This window comes from Penicillium lagena (genome assembly GCF_028827675.1).
Source record: "Penicillium lagena strain IBT 129212 chromosome Unknown utg000008l_segment0_segment0, whole genome shotgun sequence".
Classification (NCBI taxonomy): Eukaryota; Fungi; Ascomycota; class Eurotiomycetes; order Eurotiales; family Aspergillaceae; genus Penicillium; species Penicillium lagena.
The window spans coordinates 2,522,576-2,537,271 of record NW_026623229.1 but is presented as its reverse complement, the minus strand read 5'-3'; the positions used below and the strand labels follow the sequence as shown (position 1 = coordinate 2,537,271).

General features: G+C 48.7%; 4 protein-coding genes across 4 annotated transcripts; 3 read left to right on the top strand and 1 right to left on the bottom strand.

Annotated features, from left to right (window-relative positions):
• Positions 1 to 770: 770 nt before the first annotated feature.
• N7510_011623 (cytochrome P450) lies at positions 771 to 2,571 on the top strand (the record flags this gene model as incomplete). Its single annotated transcript, XM_056983547.1, has 6 exons — positions 771 to 999; positions 1,056 to 1,141; positions 1,205 to 1,966; positions 2,023 to 2,124; positions 2,178 to 2,306; positions 2,377 to 2,571. The coding sequence occupies 6 exons, from the start codon at positions 771 to 773 to the stop codon at positions 2,569 to 2,571; spliced, it is 1,503 nt and encodes a 500-aa protein (XP_056829041.1).
• A 2,654-nt stretch (positions 2,572 to 5,225) lies between these two features.
• On the top strand, positions 5,226 to 6,554 carry N7510_011622 (GIY-YIG nuclease family protein; the record flags this gene model as incomplete). Its single annotated transcript, XM_056983546.1, has 1 exon — positions 5,226 to 6,554. The coding sequence occupies one exon, from the start codon at positions 5,226 to 5,228 to the stop codon at positions 6,552 to 6,554; it is 1,329 nt and encodes a 442-aa protein (XP_056829040.1).
• A 2,016-nt stretch (positions 6,555 to 8,570) lies between these two features.
• N7510_011621 (MmgE/PrpD family protein) lies at positions 8,571 to 10,083 on the bottom strand (the record flags this gene model as incomplete). The annotated part of the gene is made up of 3 exons (XM_056983545.1): positions 8,571 to 9,498; positions 9,560 to 9,867; positions 9,937 to 10,083. 3 exons carry the CDS (start codon positions 10,081 to 10,083, stop codon positions 8,571 to 8,573), a joined length of 1,383 nt encoding a protein of 460 aa, XP_056829039.1.
• A 3,197-nt stretch (positions 10,084 to 13,280) lies between these two features.
• On the top strand, positions 13,281 to 13,849 carry N7510_011620 (uncharacterized protein; the record flags this gene model as incomplete). The annotated part of the gene is made up of 2 exons (XM_056983544.1): positions 13,281 to 13,532; positions 13,670 to 13,849. 2 exons carry the CDS (start codon positions 13,281 to 13,283, stop codon positions 13,847 to 13,849), a joined length of 432 nt encoding a protein of 143 aa, XP_056829038.1.
• Between the last annotated feature and the right edge of the window lie 847 nt (positions 13,850 to 14,696).

Below are 14,696 nucleotides of genomic sequence, written 5' to 3'. Positions count from 1 at the left end.
GTCATGTTGATACGCTCTCCTACTTCTGGGTAAGTCTACCACTAGTTTGATCGTAAGCGGCAACTTACCTTCCCATTGATCCACGGTTGGATAGAGGACGATGCTGGACTGGTTCACGGGACGGGTGTGAAGAACGGGAAGCAGCGACCAGGGAGCTGAGCCAGGCTCCTCAGTGGACAAATCGCGTGGCGACGATGAAGGTGTACGGGGAAGTGGGATAGTGGTATAAAGCAATTCTCAAACAAACAAGTGAATACCCCGGTCGGAACGTAATGGCGGTCAGACTCAGTGGAGGTCATAGAGCGCCACAGCAGAGACCTGATCATGGAGATCATGAAGGAGAGGAAACGATTGGAGTGAGTTGTGTTGACTAAGTGATCTCCCAGAAGGGAAGGTCTATCTACAAGCGGCGGTGGGCGCTGACACCTCAGGCACCCACCTGGTCAGAACGGCTAAGGATGAAGGTCAAGAAGGAGCCGATGCTGCTGCATTGATCAGACACGAGCACTCTTGCGCAGCAGGGAGTAGCTGTCACAAATGGAAGACTCATTGCTCAGGGGAATCAATTGACGAATAGAACCTCAAATGTGTGGCAATGCTATGTTGGGCCCAATCTCTTAAGGGGCTAGTAATATTCTCATTAGCGTGATAAGCGGCATAATTGCACCCCCTCATTGACACTTTTCTCAGAACAACAAAGGCTCCCTCCCCTGTCCTTCTCCTTCCAACTGTGGCCCTCTGGTATCCAGGGCGAAAGTATTCGGTTCAATATGGTCCTTCTCCTGGTGCCTGAAATGATCGCGTCACTGAATACACGCCTTGGTTGGGCTTTGATCCTCGTCGGCATCGTTGGTGCCCGTGCCGTATTCCGCCGATACGCAACGTCAATCAAGGATATCCCGGGTCCATTTTGGGGGTCTTTCTCTAGTCTGTGGGTGGTGTATCAGTTATGGAAAGGCCACCTCGAAGCAGAGACCATCGATCTCCACAAGAAGCATGGTATGAAATCCGAAATCCCCGAACACGAGGTTTGATCTTTTGACGGTGTGCAACAGGATATTTCGTTCGCATTAGGGATAACGAAGTCAGTGTCTCTCACCCAGATGCAGTGAGACAACTTCTCCATGCCAACATTGCGAAGGTAAATCATACTTTCTTGGAGCATGACCTGACGTGTCCCTGATTTCAAGCTTCCATACCTCAGGGCCCCTGGTATGCCATTTTCAGTTTTCCAGACTATCACTATGTCAACCAGATGTCAGAACTGGATCCTCAGCGACACTCAGAGAAAAAGCGCAACTTTGCCTCGGGCTACGCTCTTTCCAACATCATCCAATCCGAGCCATATGTCGATGCAGTCTTAGAGCTCCTCATTAAGCACGTGGACGGGCACTGCGATTCTGGCACCCCGATTGAATTTAGCGATTGGTTTACCTATTTTTCATTTGACGTCGTGGGCGAGGTCACCTTTTCGAAATCTTTTGGCTTTGTTAAAGCTGGTACGGATGTTAGAAATGCTATCGCAAACACTCGAGCCTTGGCTTTATATGTCGCAGTCATGGGTCACTATACCTGGTTCCATAACCTGACACTGGGTAACCCGCTCCTTAGCCGGCTGGGAATCCAGCCTTCCTCGCATATCTTTGATACCTCTCTTGCTGCGATTAACATGCGACGAGAAAACCCTAAGGTGCGAAAAGATATGATGCAACAATGGCTCGACACCCGTGCCAAGTATCCTGACCGGATGACTGAGAACGAGATCTTCGCTGCTGCCGTCGTTACTGTCGGTGCTGGATCCGACACCGTTAGTGCCACGACGCAATCTCTTTTCTACTGGCTACTTCGTTACCCTAAACACCTTCGCCGACTACGTGAGGAGCTTGACACTGCCCAGGCTCGTGGGGAACTTTCGTCTGTTGTTCAGTACAATGAGGCGATGAAGTTACCATTCCTTCAAGCTTGTGTAAGTGCCCGCTCTGTATTTTCTCGTCATATCCTTATGCTAACACTGCTGCATAGATGAAAGAGACTTACCGATTTCACTCTGTCGTTCCTAGTCCCCTCCCTCGTGTGGTGCCAAAAGGTGGAATCACTATAGGTGGCAGATATTTCCCCGAGGGCGTAAGATCCCCTATTTCTTTAGACGAACCAGACCATAACTCTAGCAACTTTAGGTTATTCTGAGCGTCAATCCGTGGGTTTATCACAGAAACCCTACGCTGTTCGGCGAAGACTGCAACACCTTCAACCCAGACCGCTGGCTTCAGGGTGACACCCAAAGAATGGACTCATTCCTGATTCACGTAAGTGACTATTTTAATACCGCTTTCCAATTCAGCACCGTCAACTAATACTCATGTGACACTGCGATAGTGGGGAGCTGGATACAGACAGTGCGTTGGACGCAATCTCGCTCACTTCGAAATCAGCAAGCTCGCTGCCACCCTGATTCGGGACTTTGAATTTGAGCAAGTGGATCCGAAGAAAGAGTGGGAGTGGACGAATCATTTCTCGATCTTGCCGTGGGGATGGCCCTGTAAGATTCGGCGTCGCTCCATTGCTGGTTGATTCTCGAGAGGATTTATGAGATTGATTCAAGAAGCTTGGTTTTTACGTCTCGCTCATTATTGTTCCGTATTCATTTGGACATCGATTGTTTCTCGTAATCGGGATAATCTGGAATCGAGCCTCTCCCATAGGAAACCTCTCTCCGCCGTTAGTAATTCTCCAAATGGACTCCATGTTTCTATAAATCTCAATAATACGAATATTTCTCCTAATGGGCTACTCATTTTTATTTATATTGCTTAAAATTAAGCTGAATGGGTGTCGTGGTTCTAGGTAGATGTTCAATCAGAAGCGTCGCGTTATCACATCACGTATCCTGTGGTAACGGTGAATGACTAAAAACAGCTTAGCGTCCCCTTGCTGCTTAAGCTTCCCGTGCGCGTTCTAAAGTTCTCCACTCCCCGGCCCCAAATCGGTACTTCAATTTCTTATTGTTTTCGCCCTTTTGCTCGTCATTCTTCCCACCCCTACTCTCCTTCTATTAGTTGAGGCATTTATGCCATTGATCGATATCGCCGAGCTCTGCCACCCCTTTCCCCCTTCTTCCTCCTAGCTCGAATCGACTGGTCCGCTGCGATCCCACGTCCTGCATCCGTTTCCTCCGTCAAGTTGTACTGAGCTTACGCCCTAGTATTCTGGCTTTGAGTATACCTTATGCCAAGGTTTAATGCAGGGAATACGAGAGGTAAGTGACTACGGCAGCGATATCTTATCCTTTTACGATGACACCGAGAATTCATGATGTCTATATTGAGACCCTAGAACGAGACCTAGATACAAGGAGGTATAAGGCGATATATCCTTAGACTTTAGACCGTTTACAAACATCTATATCAATCGATATATTCTTTTTTCTCACGCCACTGTTCACGGTCCAGCAACGTAACCCTAGCCCTATCACTAAGTACACCCGGTGACCAAGGTCTTCTTTGCTTCATGAATGATTAGCATATAGGATCAGTTAGATAAATAGGTTTTACTTCTGTAGCGAATGTGCGGACTAGGATAATGGAAGGGCTTTTGCCACAGTGTTGATTCTTCCTGCGCGTTTCGTCTTCTCTCTTGGGCCATGGAACGACTAGTAAGAAGAGCTCGAGATTCTTGACTGGATCTCCTCTATACAGCACAGGAAAGACCAGGACACAGTCAAGGAGGTCCGAACCTCTCACACATGTGGTTGATTATTGCGCCATGATAAATTACGTGAATGGGAGGAAGCTGCTTCCTCAGTTCGTCTGTGGCTTTAGGGTTCCGTAAGTAATCTACCTTATGTTCATTCTCTTCAGGGAGGCTTTCGCATTATGTACCTCAATGACCTACTCGTCTTGGACTCTCAGCAAAACATCTGGAGATTTTTCCATCCCTCAGTGTCGGAGTATTTGAAAATTAAATATTGGAACCTTCGGCAGGCTAATTCTCATTTTGCCAAGATCTGTCTTGCACTTCTTGTCGCGAATGAGAAGCATTCAATGGCAAAGTATGCTGCAAAATATTGGCATGAGCATTTCGTCAAGGCCGACAAGTCTCAATATTCCCTGGAAAAGCAAATCTTGCAGCTTTTTCAAGATAAAAGCTCATTTCAAAATTGAGTGTCTCTTTGAAATGTTGATAATCCAATGAGTGATCCTTGGGGACAGATACCTTCTCCTTTCTATTACGCCTGCCTACTTGGGCTTTATTCCGTAGTGACTGCGCTTTTACAGGGTCTATTAGGTGCCGATACTTAAAATATCGACTCGTATCAGCGATACGGGACAGCACTGAATGCAGCATCAGCACAAGGCCACCAGGAGATTGTCCGACTGTTTCTCAACAACAACGCGGACGTCGATGACCAGATGGAGCTTGGGGACCAGCGCTTCAAGCAGCATCGTCAAAAGGTCACCTAGAGATTGTCCGATTACTTCTTGACAAGAATGCCGATACTAATGCTCAAGGTGGATTCTATGGAACAGTGCTTCAAGCAGCGTCAGCAAAAGGTCGTTCTAACAATACCGGGTGAGCCTGAACCAGGATCATAACAAGATCATTCCAGCCGAATAGCAGTGAAAGAGCAGTCGACTCAGACCACAGCTTGTCTACTATACAGATATCGGGGAGAAGGGAGTTATCAGCGTGGCTTGGCCCCCAAATTACCTGAAACGTACCTTTGCTATAGTGGCTGAGAACCCATGTCTAGGCGCTGAACCAATGCATGCGCCGTATCCCATCCCCGCCTCTAATGTCTAAGCGCTATATTAGCGAGATTTGGTCTACGAACCAGAGGACTTGCAACCTCGGGAGCCCCATTCTCCCTATCCACTTTCCGCAAGTGGATGTAACTATCGTGAACATGGGTTGATATCCCCTGTTCCAAACCCTTGCGAAGGCTTTCACGCGGACACTCTGGACCCAGCCCCCCCCCTCATTATACCGCGCATGAAGCGGCATCTACTGATGAGGGGGTTGTCTTCCCGGTTTCATTGCCCCCAGACAAGCATGGGCTGGGGGCCTTTGATTTAAATCGAGCATGCATGCCCGCGATGCGGTCTACTCTATAGACTCGCAATCCTTCTCGAGGGTTTTTTTTTTCGCAACTCAACTCAACTCTAATAGGCTCAACTGTGTCTAAAAAGAAAAGGGATTCTCTTTGTCCGAAAATTGTCTCTTCAAATATGACCACCTCCGTGCCAATCTTTTGCTCCTTAACAGATTTAGTGGATTGGACTCATGGCACTCCTCCATCTTTACAATGCGCCTACCTAGTGAAGCACGGGAGCCCATGCAAGAACAAAATTAGCCAGACGAAATCTCAATTTGCCCGATCCCTCTTTGCGAGTCACCTCGTTAATCTCACTGCACCTGGGAGATGCATTTTGACAACGGCAATCCACCAGTCCCAGATTTTTCAGGAACTCGCCGACAACCACGTTTGTAAAACCCATGGAAGACACCTATCTGCAGCTACTCGACAGTGGCAGCGTGAATTCTATACAACAAGGACTCAAGTGATTTCCAGGCTGGAGAGATACTACAACCTTGAGATTGATGATACACATCCTGAAGATGAAATTGGAGACGAGGAACAGCCCTTCCCGCATGGATCCAATGGGAGGGAAGGTGAGGTACAGGATGAGAAATACGCATCCGAAGCGGAAGAGGATGTCTCAATCCTGTCTAGTCAATCACCGTCCCAAATCAGGGCTATACGCCGCTCATTAACCTTCGACGAAAACGAGGTGGCCAAATATGTCACCTGGGTTCTGAGGCAACGTGTTGAGGGCAATGCCGCAAAATACGGATGGGTCTATGTCATACGCCCTTGTAACCTATCCGGAAAATTCAAGATTGGCTATACTCTAGATAATCCTCATCAAGGTCGTCTCAAATATCACAAGAATTGTTACGGGGATTTCGACGTGATCAAGACAAAGCTCACCCCATATGCCTTTCGTGTGGAACAACTACTCCTTGCAGAATTCTCGAACAGGCAATATACGCTGGAAGATGTCTGTCCGAAACACAGGACCCGTCACAAAGAGCTGCTTGATATTGACCAAGCAAATTTACTCGAAAGTTTGAAAAAATGGGTCGACTTCGCCAAGTCCCCTTCTTACGATAAAAATTCAGGAAAGTTGTTGGCTGAGGCTATATCAAAGCTTCCTCCTCCATCTTCAAAAGAATATCTCAAATGCGGGCGACCGCGCCGTCGAGTCTCTACAAATCCGACACCACTGAAAAAGCAAGGAGACCAGAATTTTCAGGTCACACCGCCGCCGGCTTTGACCTTCAGGGATCCCACGTCGACCGCCAAGTCGTGTCAGGTTGATGCGGTCGAGCTAGATCCTGATGAACTATTATCAAAGCTCGAGGATTTTGAGATCTCATCTTCAGCTAATGATGACAAATATGAGAATAATTTCGAGCGTGATAAGGAGGACGATGAGGAGGAGGATGTTGATGAGGGAAATGATAATGCGAGTTCAACATCGAGCAGGTGGTAGAGGCAGATAGCGGAGACCTGTGGCCCTATATATCTACCTCCATCATACTATGAACCTCCCGTGTGGTACGAAGACTTGCTAGGCCATGGATTTTCAAGTAAATTAGCAACCGTAGATCTATGAACCGGTTTGTATGATATTTGGTTGCGTAGGATGGGTAATTTGGCCCAATATCTCAATTTTGCGGTAGATACAGTACTTCGGGAGGGCCAGTACTATATTGAGGTTTGAGCCTGTGTCTTCGAGGGCTTCAGAAAGAACCCCCCACGACTTCTGGCCCTACTACGATAATCATGCCGGATAGCAATCTACCACTACAATACCCTAGGTGCTGACAACTATCATCTTCAGTAAATAAAGTAAACAGAAGAGAGATTAGCTAGGGTATGTTCATTGGATAACAGCATTTTCACCATGATCGTTACGAATATGTTTTCACGTTCGCGTCTTTGGTGCTTGTATGTGAAGTAATGCCCGTCGGGCTTGAGTACAGCGCATCTGTGCCTTATCTTCCTACAATGTATATCAGTCTTTGGCGAGATTAGGCTGTGGCGATTCGCTAGTATGTATGTTGCCACATATATTACCGGGATGATGGTCCCGTCTGACTAGGAATAAAATTCCAATCGTTCTTCAATGGAACTTGAACCATTGACCCGATCAATATGCTTGCCAGGACTTTCAAGTCAAGTATAGTTATCCATATTATAAAGCACAGAAAGTGATGATCTCTTAGGCTCGTCGCAGTATGTATCAGCCCCCACCCTGGGGGGCGAAACGTTGAGCTAAACAAGGGGTTCCAACACTTGATCTTATTTCCATCATTTCCACGACTAGGGACTTATGTTCTCTCGTGCTAACTCAAATCTAACTTCTGGCTGTAATTGGTATATTACTTCGGGTTGAAATAGGATTCGAACTCTTTTTTCTAAGGTGCGGCTCGATTTAGTGACCTATAGCCACAGATTTTGGAGTTTTACGAAATCATGGCTTTGTGCGAACATAAATGGTTTATCACATTAAGGCACATTTTAAACATATTCATCTCAACGACGCTATAGACATTGTCACCTTTTCCTCTCAGATTTGGCCTAGCAGTGACAGGCTCATTGAAATATCATCTAACTACTGAAATTTATCACAAGGAGGCAACAGCTCTAGACCGATCGAGTCGATACACTTCAAACGAGAAATTACTCCGCTAGAAGAGAGGTCGACACAAGTCGAGTTTAATGAAGAAAACAACAGAATATAGTAAGATGGGTGATGCAGATGTCTGCTTGGGTAAACGGATGCGGGAGAATTTATTTTTTTGGACGGATGATTCGGGATTTTGGGTATTTCTCGGTTCACAACCAGTACATGTTCTGAATTAACTATTAGTTCTGTTATTAGTTATTACTAGCTAGTTCGCCCTCTAGATTGTTAAACGTTCCTAGATAAATCTGAATCGGAGATTATTCCTTCGTGATTTGCACTTCCATGTGAGCCCGTCGTACGTCTAGATTTCGACAGTGATCTTGAAAGTACTCGATATGATCAGATTGGTCATCCTCATCGAGCACAGCTGACACTATATCTATTGAGGAGCAATGAACTTGGTAGCGTTCCAGAAATGTGCTTAGCCCTCGATGTACCATTTGCTGAGAGACTGATGCGGAACCATGTCTTCTTGTATCAGGCGTCAATAAGTTGACGAAGTTTTTAGTACCCCTTACGCTGCAAAGCCTCACCTTCGATTTTCGTCCTTAGATTTCGTCGTATACAGTGAACTGTGTCCAGTTCGTTGAAGTAGCCAGCAGCAATAAAAATTCGACGTAAGCAGAAACTGAATTTCTACTTCGTGAGAGCAAGATCAAATACAGTTTCCGAAAACCACACAATGGTGGAACGCGAACTCTATCATATAGTTACAGTTATTCTATCGCCCTTGGCGCGTGGGTTGGTTTGCTTCCAAGCAGTGTCCAAATCTATAGTTGACCCGAATCTATAAATAATGCAGGCTATATACTAGTTTTACATAAATTGTGTGATGTTGCAAATATCTTCCACTGCCTCAATCTCCCAGCACGCCTTGCTAGCGGCCCTGGCTCCTTCGCCGAGAACGGGGGTGCACTGGTCGATAAACTTGGTCTCCAGCATGGCCTCGTCCAGGGGCACCTCGAGGCTGCCAACTGCGTGCTCGATGGTCTTGGTGAAGACTTGGCCGTCTTCAAGCTCCACAGTAACCGTCGTCTGGTCAGGCGTCAAAGCCGTGTCAATCTCAGCCGTGATTCGATCCCGAATGGCGATAACCTCGGGGTCAAGCACAACGCGATCGTCGTACTCGGCGGGTGTAGCCTTTCCAAAGCGAAGACCACAAGCACCGCTGTGATAGACGCTGAACTTGGCCTCTAGCCCATCCTTGGGGGTCTTCTTGCCCGTGAGTTCCAGCACAAGAGGGTGGACCTTGGCTGTAACCGACTTGATATTGTGTATATCAAGGTTCTTACTTGTGATCTCACCGTGCAGCTGAGCGCAGGCGTCGATGATGGGGTGGATGACAATACCGCAAGGGAAGGGCTTGAAGCTGTTTCGCAGGATTTCCCAGCGGCCAGCACCATTGCTGACGAGGCTAAACTCGCCCTCACCACCAACCCACTTGTCGAGGCTCTGCGGGATGTCTGCCTTTGAAGAGCCGACAACGTTTGCCCACCCACGTTTGGCCTCCAGCGTCTTCTCGCTGCTGGTGTAGCCGCCCTGGGCCATGACAGCCGCAAGCAAGCCGCACTGCGCAGCGCGGCCGGGGTGGAAGGACTTGGTGTGGGATCCAAACATCTCTCGTAGACCGACCACCTGCGTAGCTGCGAGTCCGATGGCGTGGGCGGTCTCTGACAGGGTCAAACCAAGAATCTTCGAGACGGCCACAGCAGCTCCTATGGATCCGGTGGACGATGTAATATGCCTATATACGCAGCCAATTCAGCAAAACAGTCCCTCTACAGAGAATGACAAGGCAGTCTTACCATCCCACATCATAATGGTCTGGCCAAACGGCCAATCCAATCTTACACTCGGCCTCGATGCCGGCCACAAGAGCGGCAATAAAGTCTTGACCGGATACTCCCTTCTTCCATTCCGCAGCAGCAAGCAGAGCGCTTGCGACAGGGCCAGTTGGATGGATGATTGTGTCAAGATGCGTGTCATCATAATCATGGACATGTGACGCGATGCCGTTTATGAGAGCCGCATGTTGCGCGTCTATCTTCACCTCCTCCTTGTGCCCCAACAGCGTTGAGGTAGGGGCCCCGAAGAATGGTGCCAGAGATTGGCGCTAAACAAATCAGTAAGACTATGCTGGTGGACAGACAGCAATATTCCGCCAGCATCGGATTAGACATACTGCAATGAGGGTGGCCTGGTGATTGCTGCCACCGATCGTGCAACCAGCCCAGTTGTAGAAGCTCCGCACAGCCGCTCGGACAACGTCGTTTGGCAGGTCAGAGTATTGAAGGGTCTTTGCCCAGCCCGCAAGATGCAGTGTCGCCATCTGATTAGAATGGAGCAATGGAGGACAGAAAGGGTCGATACAGAGACTGAGAATGTCAAAATAATTCAGGGATAATTATCAAGAAAAAGGACCAGCGACCTACAGAGAAACCTCGGCGCCAGTCGGCATTTCCGACAGGGCCAGACATCTTCGGCATCATCCGACACTTTTCGGAACCGGAGATGCGGAGCATCGGTGGGTTTGGCGAGCCATCTGGAGATATTTCTTAGTCGGGCTAATGCGCAAGCCAGTAAAACTGCTCGCGTACGAGGCCAAAGGCGGAGTTTCTCGTCGACTTTTGGTCAATTTCAGAAACTCATTCCTTGGCATTGTTCCGTGGGACGGCTCTGACCGACCGAGTTTGGCTCCGGATTCTATGGACTCGCCATTATAGCAATAATAGTATCGAGGAGACGCCTGCCTATTAGTAAGGGCCAACAGTAACCCCACTGCTCCAACGATGGGCTTTTCGGCTCGAACCGATGGCATAAAATGTCGCCCGTCGGATATGCCATGGCCCGAAAGGGAGCGGCCGGCAGTCCCGCCGATACTCGTCCCAACTTTAGTAGCAGATTGGTGGCTTGAGTTTTTAAGACTCTGCACCTCCGTATTACCACGTGAGGCCGTGAGTGAGCAATTAGCAGGCGTACAAAGTTGTAGTCTTCCCCGATCTTCCTCCAAAAATACTGCATGCTCTCCATCTCATCTGCCCTCCGAATTCTTAAGCACTAGTGTCATCGGTTATCTCTCTTTTCCGTAAAGCTCAAATCACATCTTTTGATCTTGCAATCGCTAGAGAGAATGGGCTTCTTCGGATTTCGCGGCAAATCGCTGCAGGCAGCCCAAATCTGGGCTGTCATCATGCCATGCTACATCTTGTATGTCGGGAGATAGCTGTGTGATGTTGTTTACCTAGTTTGCTGACCGGTCTACGCCGTAGATTTGGATACAACAATGCCGTGGGGGGAGGTCTTCTAGCACTGCCGTCCTGGATCGCCATTTTCCCACAAATCAACACTGCTACTACAACCGGGGAGGAAAAGAAGCATAACTCTACCCTCCAGGTAACGAAGCCCTACCGTGGATTCGAGATCAGAACAGCAGTGCTAACTCGCTCCATCAGGGTACTACGATCGCCATGTATACGCTCGGCTGTCTGTTTGGCTGCTTGAACTGCATCTGGCTCGGTGACAGACTCGGCCGCAAGCGTACCATTATGTTTGGAGCATTTACCAATATCATCGGGGCCACTCTGCAGTGTACCTCGTTCTCGTTGCCGCAGCTTATTATCGGTCGACTTGTATCTGGCTTCGGATTTGGCCATGTGACCGCCACAGCGCCCAACTGGCAGGCCGAGTGCGCTGGAGCTGACCACCGTGGAGCAGCTGTCATGCTTGAGGGGCTATTCATATCCTCCGGCCTCGCTATTGCTGGATGGATCAACCTGGGAATGTCCACCCATAGCGGTTCTGTAGCCTGGAGATTCCCCATGGCCCTCTCGGTCTTGTGGTCATGCTTCATCCTGCTCAACATGCCCTTCATGCCAGAGTCTCCTCGATGGCTACTGAAGAAGGGCAGGGTTGCCGATGCGAAATCCGTCCTTGCCGACTTAAACGATGTTGACACAGATTCGCAACAAGTCACCGAGGCAGTAACTGAGATTGAGGCTTCACTCGAGCTCGCCGGCCAGGCAAAGTTCAAGGACATCTTCAAGAACGGACCTCTCCGACTTTTCCACCGCATGTGCTTGGCATGCTTTGGCCAGCTCGCGCAGCAGATGGGAGGTATCAACGCGTTGGCCTTTTATCAGGCTACCATCTTCGAGGATGATCTTGGCCTCGCTCCAAGGACGGCAAGGATCGTCGCGGCATCGGTCTTTACCTGGCAGACCATATGCTCTCCCATTGGTGTCCTGACAGTGGACCGCTTCGGTCGTCGCAAGCTTATGCTGTTCTCCGCCTTTGGTATGGGCATGTGCATGGCTGTTGTTGCTGGCAGCGCTTCTCAGCTCCAGAACATGAGTGCTATTGGCGCCGCCGCTGCGTTCATTTTCCTGTTCTCTCTTTTCTTCCCTACGGGCTTCCTCGGCCTCACCTTTTTGTACGCTGCGGAAATTTCCCCTCTGAGCCATCGCGTGCCTATCACGGCCATGTCTACTGGTAAGTTGATGGATTGCTAGGATCCTCGAGATTGCAGTGCGAGTTGCTAACATCTTTGGCAGGTGCCGCTTGGCTGTTTAACTTTGTAAGTTGACTGCGCCTAGGAAGTGGTCCGGGATGCTTTGTATGAACTGATACTGATGAATCCTTCACAGGTCGTTGCTGAGGTGACCCCAATTGGTCTCTCTACTATCAAATACAAGTACTTTATTGTCTACGCGGCTATCAACTTGTTTTTGACTCTGCCTGGTCCGTCTACCCACATGTGCGATTACGGCTGTTACTAACATTTAATAAGTCGTATACTTTTTCTTCCCCGAAACAAACGGCCGGCATTTGGAGGAAGTGGATTCTATTTTCCTGAACAGCAAGAGCATCTTCGATACCGTTTCTATTGCCGGAAAGATCCCACGTGGACAAGCTGTTCGCCAATTGATGGAGAAGGCTGAGGCATATGATACCGAACATGAAGAGGTTGCTCGGGATGCTGACCGTAACGAGATTAGCGTATAGAGCGAAGCGATCTGATACCGAGAAAGCCTGTTGTGTCGGTGATCAATCATGCTTTAGTATACTTTGTTCATAAATAATGGGGGTATAGCAATGTATACAGAATTGTACGCGGCGCCTATTATCTAGAGTTGTCTTCACATAGAAGTGTCTAGCATCCTGACACGCTAATGGACACTTCAAGGCCTTCCATCGAGCTATAATCATTATTATGAGCGCGTGGGATCAAATCTATCCTAAACTGATTTGCATACTGCTAATATGTTACCAATATAGGGTATGGTTCTCATGCGAAGACAACGTATAAACTCCTCGCCTGTCTATCTTCCTCTTGTATCTTCCATCTTCATGCGGTCCGGAGGATGGAAACATAATGTTCTAAGGATTTAGTAATGATAATCTCAAGGAATCCGTACTCATCTATAGTCGTGACTGCCCCATCACAACATTTATTCATTCCTTAGTTCTTGGGTTCGATTACTGAGAAAATTGAAGCTAACACATCCTGGTACATGTGGGGAATCCCCCATGCACCGGTCATCTTGGCGACATCGTTTTGCTCAAGTTGGGGTACCCTGCCATCGGCTGGGCCAATGTGGGTCAACAACCGTCGGCACTTGCCGACTCGACGGGATATCCGAAAACAAACATGGCCCAGCACTTTCTAGCACCACATGGCCCGGCACCAACAGCTTCCAGACAATTAGTGTCTCGGTCAGGGCGGACCAAAATGCGGATTGTTCACAGAAGCTGCGCAACTCGTTTGATAGGCACCAAGTAGTGTAAGATCACGGCCAGCGGTCAAGTTAGTGAGCTCGATGCACAGGTGATCCAGACCTTGTATGATAGTCCCCATGATAACCAAGGTAAGCGAGTTTGGTTTTCTTACCAGCAAGGCGTGAACTGGTCCATCGAAGCACCTGTGGCCTGGAGCAATAAGACTGATTCCTTCGGTCCTGGACCCAATGACTTCTTCGACGCTATTTACCATATGCATGCTCATCCTCCAGACCACCGCGAAGCCCGTCTTCAACTATGCTGGTTTCACCGTCGATGGCATCAGCAAAGATATTCTGCAGCTCATTGAGGCGTTTTGAGGCTGGGCAGAGAGCACCTGGCCAGACCTCACTTAGTTCCAAGATCGCGGCGGCAAGCTCATCACCTGGCAAGGTGAGCAAGATGACTATATCTGGACGCAAATATCGGCAGACTACTACGAGAGGGTCCGCTCGTACATGCTTAGATCGACCTCGGACTACACTCATATTTAAGACTTCTACCGCTACTTCCGTGTTCCCGAGGCTGGCCACTGTGCCCTGAAACCGGAGGCCTCGTGGACACTTCACGCAGAACGCCATCGGCCAATTGACTGGCTGGGTTGAGAAGGGTCAGGCTCCCGAGACTCTCGATGGTTCTACAAAGAATGGATCGAGCACACAGCCGACGATCTGCATGTGGCGGTCCCAGTCCGTGTGGAACAAGCAGGGAAAGTTGGATTGTGTAGAAGTAGGTCACACGGCCGAGAGCTTCATCCAGACACCCAGCGCCTGGAAGATTTGCACCTTGATGTAACAGTCTTGTCTGCCGATTCCAGATGATACCGAGGCCCCAGCGACCTTGTTATCCGAGATCTCCACGTGTAGTAAAATATCACCGGTGTTGCTATCATGAAGTTCTTCGCAACCTGTCAAATCCCAGGGTATGGCTGTAGGCCGCGAGGGACCTTGACGACCCCGACCACCACCTGGACCACACAAGTTTCAGAGTGGGAGTAGATTCTTAATTTGACGATGTGGAATGGATCAAATCAAAACGATTTAACCTAATGAATCAACCGAAGATATGCCTTAATCATATTATTACATGTTGGACGTTTCACACCCATCTAGCAACCTTGAACGCTTACACGGTGCTATGTCTCGGGCAGAGGTATTGCGTCCAACT